Below are 13,867 nucleotides of genomic sequence, written 5' to 3' on the forward strand. Positions count from 1 at the left end.
AGAGAGAGAGAGAGAGAGAAAGAGAGAAAGAAAGAAAGAAAGAAAGAAAGAAAGAAAGAAAGAAAGAAAGAAGGAAAGAAAGAAAGGAAGAAAGGAAGGAAGAAAAAGAAAGAAAGGAAGGAAGGAAGGAAGGAAGGAAGGAAGGAAGAAAGAAAGAAAGAAAGAAAGAAAGAAAGAAAGAAAGAAAGAAAGGAAGGAAGGAAGGAAGGAAGGAAGGAAGGAAGGAAGGAAGGAAGGAAGAAAGAGCGAGCGAGCACATATAGAGCACTAACCACACCAAACAATGGAGCTAAGCACCAGGCTGAGAAGATAAAAACCACGATGGTCCCTGCCATCAAAGAGATTTCACTCTGATGTGGGGCGAGGGAGAAAGTGGAATGCTACAAGAAGTGTATTTATATGCTGGCAAGGCAGATACTAGGAAATGGTCAGGGATTTAAGTGAAGCAAAGCTGAGGCTAGGCCTAGATGTTTTGGGAGACTGAGGCAACCACTATTTAAGACAGTAGGGGGCCCAGAACTGGAATTTCTAGTGAGGGGACATGGCAACAAAATTCTATAAAGAAGATAACCAGAGTATCCAAATGAAGTTAACAAATACCTTTGTACTTGGTGACCTCTACATGAAATTGGACCTGACAGACAACAATAAATGTTGAAAAAACGACTGAGCATTAACAAAAGAGGTCAAAGACATATAGACCACTCAGAAGTCCTATAACTGTATGTTATGAATACTTTCTTGAAAAATCTTTGAAGGTGCTAGATAAAAACAAATATATTGGTTACTGATTAGGGCATCATTTGGCTGTGTGTTATCAGGTCAAAATTAACACCAAATCAGAAGGAAGAAGAAAAGTCATTCAATATAGTTATAAAAGATCTAATCTGACCATCTACATAAGTTCTGGAATATTAAGAACAGGAAATAGTTACAAGTAAAGACTGGTTACCACCAATTCTTTCTTTTTTAACACATATAACATAAATCACTACAAAGACGTTAAATAAGAGAGCCCAGAACCTGTCTTATCCAATATATACCCTTGGATCTCTTTGACAAGGAGTTATAACAACCAAGGGTACTTCATTTGAAAAAGTAAGCTCATTTGTGAACATTATTGTGGAAGGTGAAGATTAAAAGCAAGATTACCACATGAAACAGCAATAAAGCAGTAGAGGAAAAAAGTAAATCTACAAGAGATTTGATTGAGACTTGAATAAACTAGACCATTCTAAGAATATTCAGAAATGAAATTTGAAAAAGAACAAATGAATATGAAATGAAGCATACATCTGAATTTCTGTAGTGATTCTTTCTCTCACGTCAATGACAGTGGATAGTGGAACATTTAGAACATAGTACAATTGGTACTACATGTACTATATAAGAAAGTATGAATGATACTCAAGAAAATGAAGTTGAAAGCAGCTAGTCCCGGTCAAATAGCAGAAAAAATCATGCTGACCACAACAAATACTTCAGAGAAGGGAAAACTGAAAAAGAATATAGTTGATATTACAAAATCATGGTGACCAAAAAGGCAAGAAACTATCACAGAATACTCCTGCTTTACCACTGCTAGGAAATCTATATGAGAATGGTTAATGATTCGCTGATAGTATCCTTGATGAAAATACATAAAGGCAAGCTCCTGCTGAAATTCTCTTCATTGTCACACAATTCACTATGAGAATACAAGATTAATGACCCTGTGATTATCAATATCAAGAAAAGTATTAAATCGGAAGACATGTTTCTGCTGATTTCTATATGACTGTGTTTGAGGATTTCCTATATAGAATACAAAAGGAAAAGACCTTTCTTTTAGATGATGAGGTTCTCTCTAAAAGCTGTTTTCAGAAAGGCATTATGCTGGTGGCACTGAACAAAGCAATATTAAAGAATTTTAATAAGATTTACATGATAGTAACTACTAAGCAAAAAAAAAATCCACATGAGTCAAGTAGATATAAGCTGAGTTAACCTGACATTCAGGAAATTGCATGGAACTTTCAACGTGAAACTGTCCATTCGCCCACAAATTCATCATTTTAATATCTATATTCAACATTACAGACCCAGAAAAAAATGAAAATTTCAGTTGGTACAGAACAATGGAAAAAATACAGTAGGTATAAAATAGGCTGTAGTATATTATCAAGGATGGTTTGTGCACAAGAAGTGTCACATAATCAAATATATGCATGACCAGAAAAAGGAGGTATGCCAATCCTACAGCAAACACATGGGTTAGGGAAAAATGTGCAAAAACCCAGTGGAAGGCTTCCATGACACATGAGCATACATTCTATGAAGGACTAATGGAAGGTTGTGGACAGAAATCACACAGGATAAGAAGGAACTGGATAAGCTGTAACTTGTACTAGTGAAGGGACTATTCCAACTTATAAAAATATGGATGTATTACGCCAATGAATATAGCAGGTACCCTTTAATTACAATTCCACTAAACATATGATGGTAGGCTTAATTTTTTTCATTAAATTCTTTTTTCATGAAGTCATTTTATTAATTGTTCATGCTTTTAAAGAGGCATTATGGTACAGGAGCATGTTAAATTTGAAGTCAGATATCAGGATTCTAATTCTAGCTCTGCCACTAAATACCTGCAGGACCCTTCACTTTTCCAGACTTCAAGTTCTCTGTAAAAGGAGGGGGCTGTATCAGATGACCTGTAAGGGCCCTTCTACATCTATTATCAATGAACCGAAGAACTATGTTCAAACCATCTTAAGAATACAAATCTATTATTCTCATAGCTTAATGACAGAAATATAAAAGGGAAAAACAGATGAAAAATGGAAAATGAGCACAAAGTCAAAAGCTTGTACCATGTATTTACTTGAGAAATTTTTCCAATGAATTACAAGACTGAAAATCTTTAAATAACTTTCACCTTTTAGGTTTTTGCATTAGAAATAAACTATAAGATATAATCCTGTTTAAGTTGCTTTAATAAAAGGCCTTGTCTATTTCAATAGTGAAATACAATTAAAATGGATGTCTAATACATATTGTTAGTAGTCTAAAAGTTAACTGACTAAACAAATGCTATGGAACCACAGATTATAAAAATATTTTCCTTAACATTTCAATACTCTAGGCATAAGAATAGATATGGCAATGAAGAGAGAAGGCTGATTAGAAAAAAAAGGACTAGATAGTATAGATGCAGATGAAATTATACATATAGAAAATGAAGTATTAATTTCTTTAAACTGAAAAGAAAATCTAAGTAATTCAAAATGCCAAGCTTTAGAAAAAGCAGGTTTTAAATTAGATAATTATTAAATTAAATAATATAAATTTATAAAATATAAATATTTATATAATATATAATAAATTACATAACATATATGATTATTATATATCATATTATATATTTATATAATATAAATAACTATTATGTATGATATATTTATATGCATAAATATAATAAAATAAATTATATAAATACAAAAATTTTATGTTTACAAAATAAAATTTTAAATTAAAAATATAAATTTTAATTATTAATAAAGCACTAAGTTAAATGATATAGCAGTGCTTCAAATTATATACTATGTGAATAAATTCATTAAGGTTTTGCTATTTTCAGGTGTAACAACAAATGTAATTGATAACATACACAATAAGTAAGTGAAATAAAGAGTTTGACCTCATTTAAAAATTATAGCAATGTAGTTCCCTCAGAATACTTATAATGTTCATCATCTGATAGAGAGGCAAACTTATATTGGCTCCTTTCTTAACAACATTTTTAGTCTCATATTTCTTTGATAGGGTTGTTTACCTGCCAAGAAGAAATGTACTGTCTTTCTATAAAAAAGCAACAGGAAAAGTTTATCATTTTCATATGAGTTCGAGGCAATCACCACATTGAAGTTTAAATGTTTTAATAAGGGTTATTTCTGAAAAGTGAAAATAATTGCTACCATAAAACACGTTGGAATGTCTGTTTGATAGAGCAATAAAATCGGTTAAGTAGGCTAAAAAGGTCGTTTACAGATTTAATTAATAATACTCCCAAAGCAAATCTACAAAACTTTGACTATTACATACACATCTGAACGCACCTACATTCTTTCCTAAGATCTTTTTCTGTATCTTCTAGCTCAAGGCCCGTTGCTGACAAATATAATGTTGTGTCCTGCATTCATTTTACAGGCACTGGACAATTGTGAATATGTGACATCTTAGGAAATTTAAAAATATTAACCACCTATCACAATTTTCCATTGCTTTTTGCCTTTCCTTTTATGGCTAAACTTTTTTTGTAAACAGATACATTCCAGCAACATCAATTTATGTTAAATTTCTTTACAGTAAATCCTACTTTCATCAGTGACAAGCATTTAAAAAACAACCAAAGAGAATTATGTAGAAAAATATCTGTACTACAGAATCCCACAGATGTAAAAGGCATCAAGATTATCACCTGGTAAAGTCTTTAGGTAAGGTATCAACATCTCCTTCTTGCATATAAGGTAAATAAGGTCCAGAGAAGAAGGTAAGTGAGTTATACAAGGTCACTTAACTATTGAAAGGTGGAAATGAGACTAAGAACCAAGGTTTCTCAACTCCTAATTCAATGTTCTTTCCACTGTTCTACAATAAATCAAATTGTAAAGATGATGAATAGATCCACCATAAAAAGATGACAACTGTGGTCATCCCTAAGATATCTCCATTATTGTTTCCCTCTATAATTTCTCAGATCAAAGGAACTAAGTCCCTCATGCTTACCAAAAGCGACATAGTCACTAAAAATGAATACCATTGTTTTGGGGGTATGCCTAGTGGGAAGGAAAGAAAATTCATTTGTGGGATTTCCTAGGAACAGCCTGACTCCATAGCTTCTTGAATATAATCCCTTTATTTTATTTTAGGGAGGAAGGAATATTTATCACGTTTAGAAGAATTAAGCTGAAATATTATATTTCCACAACTGATATAACTACTACCTACTAACATAACAATTATCTACACTTGAAGCTTAAGTTTCTGTAAAAATCAGTGGGTTCAACTGTTTCAATTTTATAAATTAGAAATTCTACAACATAATTATACTAGAATCAGGAGTGTCTAGAGTGAAAAAGAATTTGCAAAAATTATCAAAACTAATTTAAAAAGATCATCCACATGATATGCATTCTGTTAGACCAATGGCAAAAATGTTGCTGCTATTATTTACCATCCAAATCAAATGATAAGTAAATAGTATATTTACATATATTGCTGAAAGATTCTTTATAAACAATAACAAGCAAAAACCATTCAAGCTTCAACCTGAAATACCCAGGACCATTAAATATGTTCTAAAATATTTCACTGTTCTCTACTGCATACATACCAACTGTTTTCTGTCGAACTATACTTCTTGCCTTTTCAGTTCCTGGAGATCCAGTAGTAGTTGCACTTCGCTGTCTCATTGGGGCTTGTCCAGGTTGATCACGGCTCCATCCTCTGGAAAAAGACTTGTCAACAGATGCCTTTTGGAACTCATGTCCAACTCCTAGAAACAGATTTTCAATCTCTCAATTTACCATCAACTGAAAAAACAAATGTTCAAATTTCATCTGTCTCAGATAAATAGAAAAATCACCATATATTACGTTGCAAATGAAAATGTCATGGACTGTTAATATTAGGTTTCCTTGTACTAGACTTTCTCCCCAAAAGCAATACTTTAAAAATAAGCAATGCTGGGGGAGGCTAGGTAGTGTAGTGAATTGAGCACTGACTCTGTAGTCAGGAGGAACTGAGTTCAAATCCGGCCTCAGACACCGTGCACACACACACGTACACACACAATGTCATATGACCTTGGGCAAGTCACTTAACCCCAACTGCCCTACCTTTCTGGAACCCTCCAAAAAGCAAAAAAAAAACAAAAACAAAAAAAACACCAAGATAAGCAATGTTATTAGTACAGCTACTCCCTCACCCAATGAAGATTATATCATCCTGTACAACTGGAAGAGAAGGAATGAAGGAGGGAGAAACAGAGGAAGGAAAGCAGAAATAAGGGACAATTGTGAAGGAAGAGAAAAAGTAATCACAATCTTGTTTTTATGTTTGTCTAACTTGTGCCAATAACAAAAAGAGATTACAACTGTCTCTGCATTGCCATAATGGTTCCTAAGGAAATCAAAGCCCTAGAAAAAGATGGCTACTTGATTTTTAAAACTGGGCAAATATTTCTTTAAAAATGACCACTCTGTGGCCAGTTGGCTAAACCTTGGGAATTATTCTCTTATCATTTTCATGTAAATATTCAATTTTTTTAATTAAGCAAACTGAATAAATCAAATGCCTTGGAAATGAATTTTTTAAAAATAAGTTTTCATAGGACTTACTACTAAGATTCCACCTAAATGGGAGGCAAGCTGCCCAGTTCACATATAAGAACTGCAGTAAAATCCTGAATTTTGTACCAAACTGAATAATGATCAAGAAATGCAACAAGAAAACATAGTAGGAGACTTCTTCTACCCTGGAACTACACAAAAAGATGGGTAGAAACCTATTGTGAAATAGGGAAAGGCAAGCAAAGTTAGTGTTGGCACGACTAAAGATGGATGTAAAACTGTATCATAAGAAATGAAAAAGACAAGTTTAAGGAATCCTGGAAAGTGTAAACTGAAGCAGACTGAAATGAGAAGAACCACAATAGTTTATACAATGATAATAATATTATAGAGAAAAACAAGTTTAAAAGAATTATAACTCTGATCAATACATGTTTTTAGAGCACCTATGATGAAGCACATTAATCACCTCCTGACAGAAAAGTGATGGACACAACGTTAAGAGAAACTCATTTTGGGGGAATGGTCAACGAATAAATTTGTTTTGCTTAACTATACTTAGTTCTTAGAAGAGGGTTTTTTTCCCCTTCTCCCTTTCAGTTAAATGAAGGGGGCAAGTAATGTACCCCCACAAAAAGAGGGCCAATGAAATACTTTACATCTTCTCTCTCTGCTCTGTTCTTGATTTTCCAAACTTTTCCAACCTCTAATTCCAGCTATCTTCTTACCCTGGAAATCCCTCCTCCAATTGGTCAGTTTCCACCGGAATCTCCACTTTAAAGAGGTACCCAGGCCAGCCTTGTTCACTTTTTTACTTAATCTGCTCCCACCTCTTCAAATTTCTACACTTTACCCCGTTGGTAAGCACCTACCATACTGTCCCCCAACTTGCCTGGATATACTTTTCAGCTCTCTTTTACAGATTATCTTTCTCCCATTAGAACATAAGCTTCTTTAGAGTACCAACTGTCTTTCTTTTTGCTTGTATTTGTATTTCAAGTGCTTAGCACAGAGCCTGAAGCATAGTATGTATTTAATATTGTTCTATTTAATAAATGTTCTACTTATCTTTGCAAATACACAAAAGAGAATAAAAGATAGTCCAGAAGGAAGCATAGACAAGTAGGACAGTTTTGAAGATTAACATGCAGAATTTATTAGATATTTAAGTTTTAGATAAAGTCCTCTTTTGTGTTCTATATGTATGATATGCTCTTTTTTTAATATTTAAGTTTAAATAAAAAAGTCTTCAATATATTAGCAAATTATCCTTCAATCCTAATAGGGGATTGTTTAGACATGCTTAAGGTAATAACAATTATCAGGAAACTGAAATAAAACAAAAAGAATCATACTCTAAGAGCTGGAAGGGTCATCAGAGGACATCTAAATCCAACCCCCTTATTTTACAGATGAGGAAACTCAATTAATAAACTGGAGTGACTTGCCCAAGTCACACAGCTAGTTAATTATCAGAGGCAGGACTTGATCTTGAAACATTAACAAAAAGGAATACCATTCTTACTACATTCAGTATGGCTAATTCAAAACAAACAAAACCCCACCACCACCACTTTAAACAACTAAAATCTCCCAGATTATGGGAAAGATTTTGATGTAAAAACTTTTTTGATTTTCAGTTCATTAATACTATTCCCATTTCATGTTATCTCAAGTTTTGTTTGTTTTAAACAAAGTGTCTAGTAATTCAAAAGTATCTTGTTTTTTTAAATTTGTTTTAAAAATAATATGGCCTTTAGAACCTGCAGGCAGAAATACAAGCAGCTTTAAGGGGAAAATCTACTTTTCCTACTGGGTAATTAAGGCAGTTTAGAATATCTTTCTTACCTTTGCCTTTGTGCTTTTTCTGTTTCTGTTCACTTAGCTTATCCAATGGTAAATCATTTAGATCCAAGTTATATAAATTTCTAGCTAATACTTTAGTTAGTGTCTCCATAGTCAATGACCACTCAGTGGCCAATTCTTCCCAATATGTGAGTGATGACAATACAGACAACAAGTCATCCCAAAGCTCCCGGGAGATATAAACATTTAGATTTGCTTTGATCCAGGCTACTATAAGAGTCTAAAAAAAAAGTCAAAAGCAACAATTAAATGTACTGAGGGTAGCCTGTAACTTTAGAAAGATATTCAGTCATCAACTATTCATCTAGAAACAAGAAAATTTTGATCACTTTTTACCTAGAAATTGTCTGTGGGAGCCAGGGGGGTAGAGGGGATGTGGTCAGAACATTCCTTATCAATAAAATACCCATCATGAACATTTTCAATAATAAAGTTATTCCCTATTTTACCACAACTAATATTGGCATGCTGTCAATATTGAAATGGAATTTCTTTGATGGAGCTTTTACCCTGCATTCAATCATTCACAAATTTGAATAGAATTCACACTGTATAAAATCCAATTAAATTTTTTGTGTTATTTCTATATGAAATGATGGGCAAACTCTCCATAAAAAATTTATATTTCAAATTTATTAAAAGCTAAAAATATTCATGGCTGTCAAATGAATAAGACATAATATGCACATTCACATCTGAATTATCCTTGTTTAAGTTTATACTTTTATATATCTAATAAGTATATATGATACATATATTACACATGTCTACTATATACTATACTAAAAAATAAATCAAATATGAAAGCTCATATTTACAGAAATATGGCATACATGTAGGGTATGGATATATATGCATGTATATACGTGTGTATATACACACATACGTATACATAAATGTGTATGTTCCTATATACATGTGTATATCATACACATATTAAAAAAATTTAATCCTACATATATCTCACAGTATGAATTTCATATAAGTTATAAACCTTTAGAGTAATCATGGATTTAAACAATGAGGTTAGTTTTAAAATGCCACATGAACAATGGATTATTTATAATAACTGTTAGGTATTGTTGACCACATACATTAACAAAAAAAAATGTACCTATAGAAAGATGTTTTACTTCAAAGAATTTTAAATAATTTCAAAAGGGATATGGACATATATTTTGTCCAGGTTTAAACATGCATTCAAAAACAGTTTGGTGTGTAAGACTTTTTTTCCCCCAGATAAAACCTAGTTTAATGTCAATGGTTATATGAACAGCCAGAACTGGAAGATTCGTACTACAGAAAACTTTTACTTGGCATGATCACTCAACCTAGGAAGATCTGTGTTCACTGTATGAATTAATCCCAGCACCTTGCAATAGCTAGGTTTTAGTTATCTTTTTATTGAAAATACATAGGCAAGGGGCGGCCAGGTAGCACAGTGAGTAAGAGCACTGGCTCTAGTGTCAGGACAACCTGGAGATCGAATCCCGGGCTCAGACACTCAGCACCATACCCAGAAATAACTGGCCATGTAACCTTGAGCAAGTTACTTAACCCCAATTGCTTTAAAAAAAAAAAAAAGAAAATACATAGGCAAACAAAACATCATTTTACAATTTTTAATTCTAGTATGACTAAGCAACAATTTATACTACAAGTTAAATACTGCAGAAGGATTTTTAAAAACATTTTATGCTTCAACCAAGAATATAAAGAAACAAATATTTCTCTAAAGTCCTTTTTAGACTTCTCCCTTTAGGAAAGTATGCAAAAAGTCAAAAATAAAAAACTAAGGCCCTAGAAAATGAATTAAGGGTGATAAGCAAATTTAGAACAAGAAATACCTCTTGTCTAGTTAAGATCATTGCCTTCTCCATCTCCAGAAAGGACTAGTTATGACCCACCTATGGACAATACCTTTCCCCCCCCCATTCTGAAGGGATAAGGACTTTGATCAGAGGGAGGTTCATTTGATTATTATCAAAAAGCCAGGAAGGGAGAGGTCAAAATGTGAGAAGTAATCTTAGGAGGATGACTGTCCAGGAGCATTCTAGAAAGATTCAGTGACTATTGTTCCATTTTTTTTTCAAGATTCCTATAAATGTTCCCTCAAAAAGTCTTGTATAAGAGAAATGTCAGAGGACAAGAAGGGAATTTGCCAGTTTGGACATTAAATAGATTTATGCCTAAAAGATGAGTCTATTATCAATATTTTTTTTGTTCAACAATGGTAAGCAAGAATCTTGAAGATAATTATTTGAAGTGGAAATAATTTTAAGAAAAAGTATTTCCTTATAATCTTGGATATTTGGAAATACTAAAAAAAATAGTAACAGCATTACTTATACAATCTTGTATTGCTTTTTCAATAATTCACATATAAATCATAGTTGTTATAATTAAGATAAACTTCTGCAGTCATAATACAATATTCTACTTCCATGTACATGTAGATTCTATATACAGTTACATGATTTAACAGATCTTGGGGAAGAGAATAATAACTTTTTTCTTGTTTAACCTACAATTTCACTACTAAGCTCTTTAAATGGTGTCTTTCACATTAAAACTTTCTCAAATGACATTACAATGCTGGTGAGTTAAAACTAATCCAAAAGCTTACACTAAACTTTTAGGGAAAAAATTTTTTTTATTGCCTGAAAAAGAGGTCCTGCAAGTCGACCTGCTAGTGTCATATTTTTTCTTCCTTGGTATTGCAGAAAAGTTTGTGATGGCATCTTCAGGACAGATTCTGTGACTCTGAGCAATACAAGCAACATCTGTTCCCTAAAAGAAAAACAAAGAAATATTAACTTTTCCTACTTATGAACACTTACTTTTACTTAATACTTAACCTTTCAAATTAAATATATTTGAATTCAAGAATGTTATAGAAGCAGATAGATGGTATCTAGTTTGGGGCTTAGAGTGAGGAAGATTTAAGTTCAAATCCTGCCTCATATACTCACTAGCTGTGTGATTCTGGGCAAGTTACTTGACCTACTTTGTCTCAGTTTTCTTACAAGCACAAGGATCAAATAAAATAATATATGTAAAGCACTCCATAAATATTAAGAGTGCTATACAAAACTTAACTTATTAATTAGTGTCCATGCTATCAAGAACATGACACTACCCTATTTGCTTCTGCAAATTCTCAAATTGTACCAATAATTGTAAGTAAGGGGACGGCACAGTTTAAAGTTTAAAGCTTAAAGCCAGACTAGCATTTAGCTGAATTCTCTACCACGACCCCTTTTTTCTCTGCTGTAGACCAAACTCTAGTAAACACACATGGGAAAGATAGTAAGGCATTTGTCAGAGGCAGAACCAGATTTTAGTTTTGGCTGTCAAGATTGTCCTGAAAGGGGGCAGCTAGGTGGTGCAGTGAATAGAGCACCGGCCCTGGAGTCAGGAGGACCTGAGTTCAAATGCAGCCTCAGACACTTACATACAAAACTAGCCGTGTGACCTTGGGCAAGTCACTTAACCCCAATTGCCCCCCCCAAAAGATTGTCCTGCAAAACGAGAAGGATGAACTTAAAAGATTAAAAATAAATAATTAAATTTATAAATGGACAATGACAAAACAGAACAATATGTATATGAAGTCAATCACAAAGATAATGAAGGCAAAATTTTCTGGTTTAATATTTCTTCTTTTGTGGTAAAATTACATTTTGCCCAGGAACTAGTCAAAATTTCCAATATGCACTATAGTAGAACATGTCCATATGTAAGAAAAAGAGTTCAATGCAGACAAGTGTGAATTTTTTAATGTTAATCGTGTATTTTATATAACTGATTAAAACCACAAAAAATTCTTAATAAACTCATTACATCACAACTTGCCTCTCACACCAAATCTGGTTCAATATCTAAAATGTGGCACAAAGAGGCTGGAACATGAAACAATTGGAGAGTTGAATAATTTTTTGGTGTTCAAATACTGTTAAAGGAGATTCTCAAAATAAGAGTTTATTCCTCTTACAAATGATACATATTTCTATAGACATTAAAAACATACAAAAGATAATGGAACTTTTTACCAAGTCTTCTTATCCATTGATATTTGTACAACCATGAATCGATAAATATTAAGAATACGTTTACACATATCTGTGTGCTCATCCAAAAGACTTTTAATTTCATTTGCAGGTTCAAGAAGAAATATATTTGATGAGTTGACTATAAAAACCTAGAGGAAAAAATGAATATACAAATTAAAAATTATATGATAACGGAATTTAAATTATAGGGTAACAAACGTAACTAAACAATTTAAAGTCGTTACCCATTAAATTCACAAGGCTAACTTATAAGTTTAGAGATGTTTTGTAAAAATAAGGAGATTCTTAAGATAATTCTCACAAAAGTACCACCTTATTTCATCCTATTATCGCCACTCACCTAGAACTACTACAATAGCCTCCAAATTATTCTCCCTGCTTCAAGTCTGCTGATTCCAATCCATCCTCCACACAGGTGCCAAAATTATTTTCCTTAACCACAGATCTAACCATGTCACTCTCCTACTCAATAAGCTCCAGCAACTCCCTATGATTAGTTTTGAAAGCCTTTCAAAACTCAGCCTTTATCTTAATATCTGCCTAATATATTACTTCTTTGCCAGCACTCTATGGTCCACCCAAACTGGACTTTACTCTGTTCCTTCGCAATGGCATGGCATTCCATCTCCCTTTTCCATGTCTTTGCACTGATTGTCCCCAAGTCTAGAATACACTTGCCCCCCAACTCTGCCCCAAAGAATCCCTAAGTTCCTTCAATGCACAAATTAATTATCACTTTCAACATGATTCCTTTCCAGATCCCTTTCTCCCTTGTTCCTGCCCCCTCTAGGAAAACAAAAATAAAACAACAAAAAACAAAACAAACAAAACACTTGCTACTGCCCTCACTCACTACCTTGTATATTAGAACTACTTTATGCTTATTTTACATTTATTTTGTATATTATCAGAGCAAAGATTATTCTCATTCTTATCTTTGTAGCCTGCCTCATAGAAAAGCATTTAACAAATGTTTGCTGGCTGACTCTAGCATATCTATGACATTTAGTATAGATAAGTCATTCTTTCTATTTTTTGTTTCATCTATACAATGAGAACTGAACCAAATGATGGATACAGGTAATTTCACATACCAGAAAAAAAAAGCCAAAATAAGTTTGTTTGCTTTAAAACAAGAGTTACAAAAGCTCTCATTTAGTTAAGCCAAAATAAAAGAATCATGATAATTAGGTAATGTTAACTTCCCAGAATTAAAAATACACAAGACAGAATCTTTGGAAAAATAATTCAAAAAATGTCATATATATTCTACTCATCTCAACTCATCACAGGGTTTTCAGAGACAATCAGAATAGAGAGCACTATCACCCAAAATAAAATTTTTAGAAAACCTTTATTATGAGAAAAGATATTTGAAAAAAATTAACCAGCAAAGGGACCTACCTGAAATACTAACTGGGCACCTGCTCGTATATTTTGGTCTGCATCCTCCATGTCAGAACCTTTATAGAGAGTATTTTGATAGGAGCCATTTTTTGTCCAATTGGAATTTCGAACATGACTAGATGATTTGGTCACTTTTTCCTGAAGCATAAAATAAATGTCTCTTAATTTAACATATTACAAAAGTGA

The 13,867-nt window shown here is 32.8% G+C and overlaps 1 protein-coding gene across 4 annotated transcripts in view; it reads right to left on the reverse strand.

Annotated features, from left to right (window-relative positions):
* Positions 1–13,867, reverse strand: part of RALGAPA1 (Ral GTPase activating protein catalytic subunit alpha 1) — a 323,542-nt gene that overhangs the window by 227,184 nt on the left and 82,491 nt on the right. For all 4 annotated transcript variants that reach the window (XM_069082259.1, XM_069082260.1, XM_069082261.1 and 1 more), the window contains exons 12-16: positions 13,679–13,819; positions 12,254–12,402; positions 10,862–10,991; positions 8,184–8,421; positions 5,378–5,539 (exon numbers count right to left, since the gene is read on the reverse strand). In XM_069082259.1, coding sequence (XP_068938360.1) covers positions 5,378–5,539; positions 8,184–8,421; positions 10,862–10,991; positions 12,254–12,402; positions 13,679–13,819 — 820 coding nt within the window. The remainder of the gene's footprint in view (positions 1–5,377; positions 5,540–8,183; positions 8,422–10,861; positions 10,992–12,253; positions 12,403–13,678; positions 13,820–13,867) is intronic.

Source organism: Petaurus breviceps, unplaced genomic scaffold (genome assembly GCF_028583685.1).
Source record: "Petaurus breviceps papuanus isolate PSGF00001 unplaced genomic scaffold, PetGlider_PUasm1.0 164, whole genome shotgun sequence".
Lineage (NCBI taxonomy): Eukaryota > Metazoa > Chordata > Mammalia > Diprotodontia > Petauridae > Petaurus > Petaurus breviceps.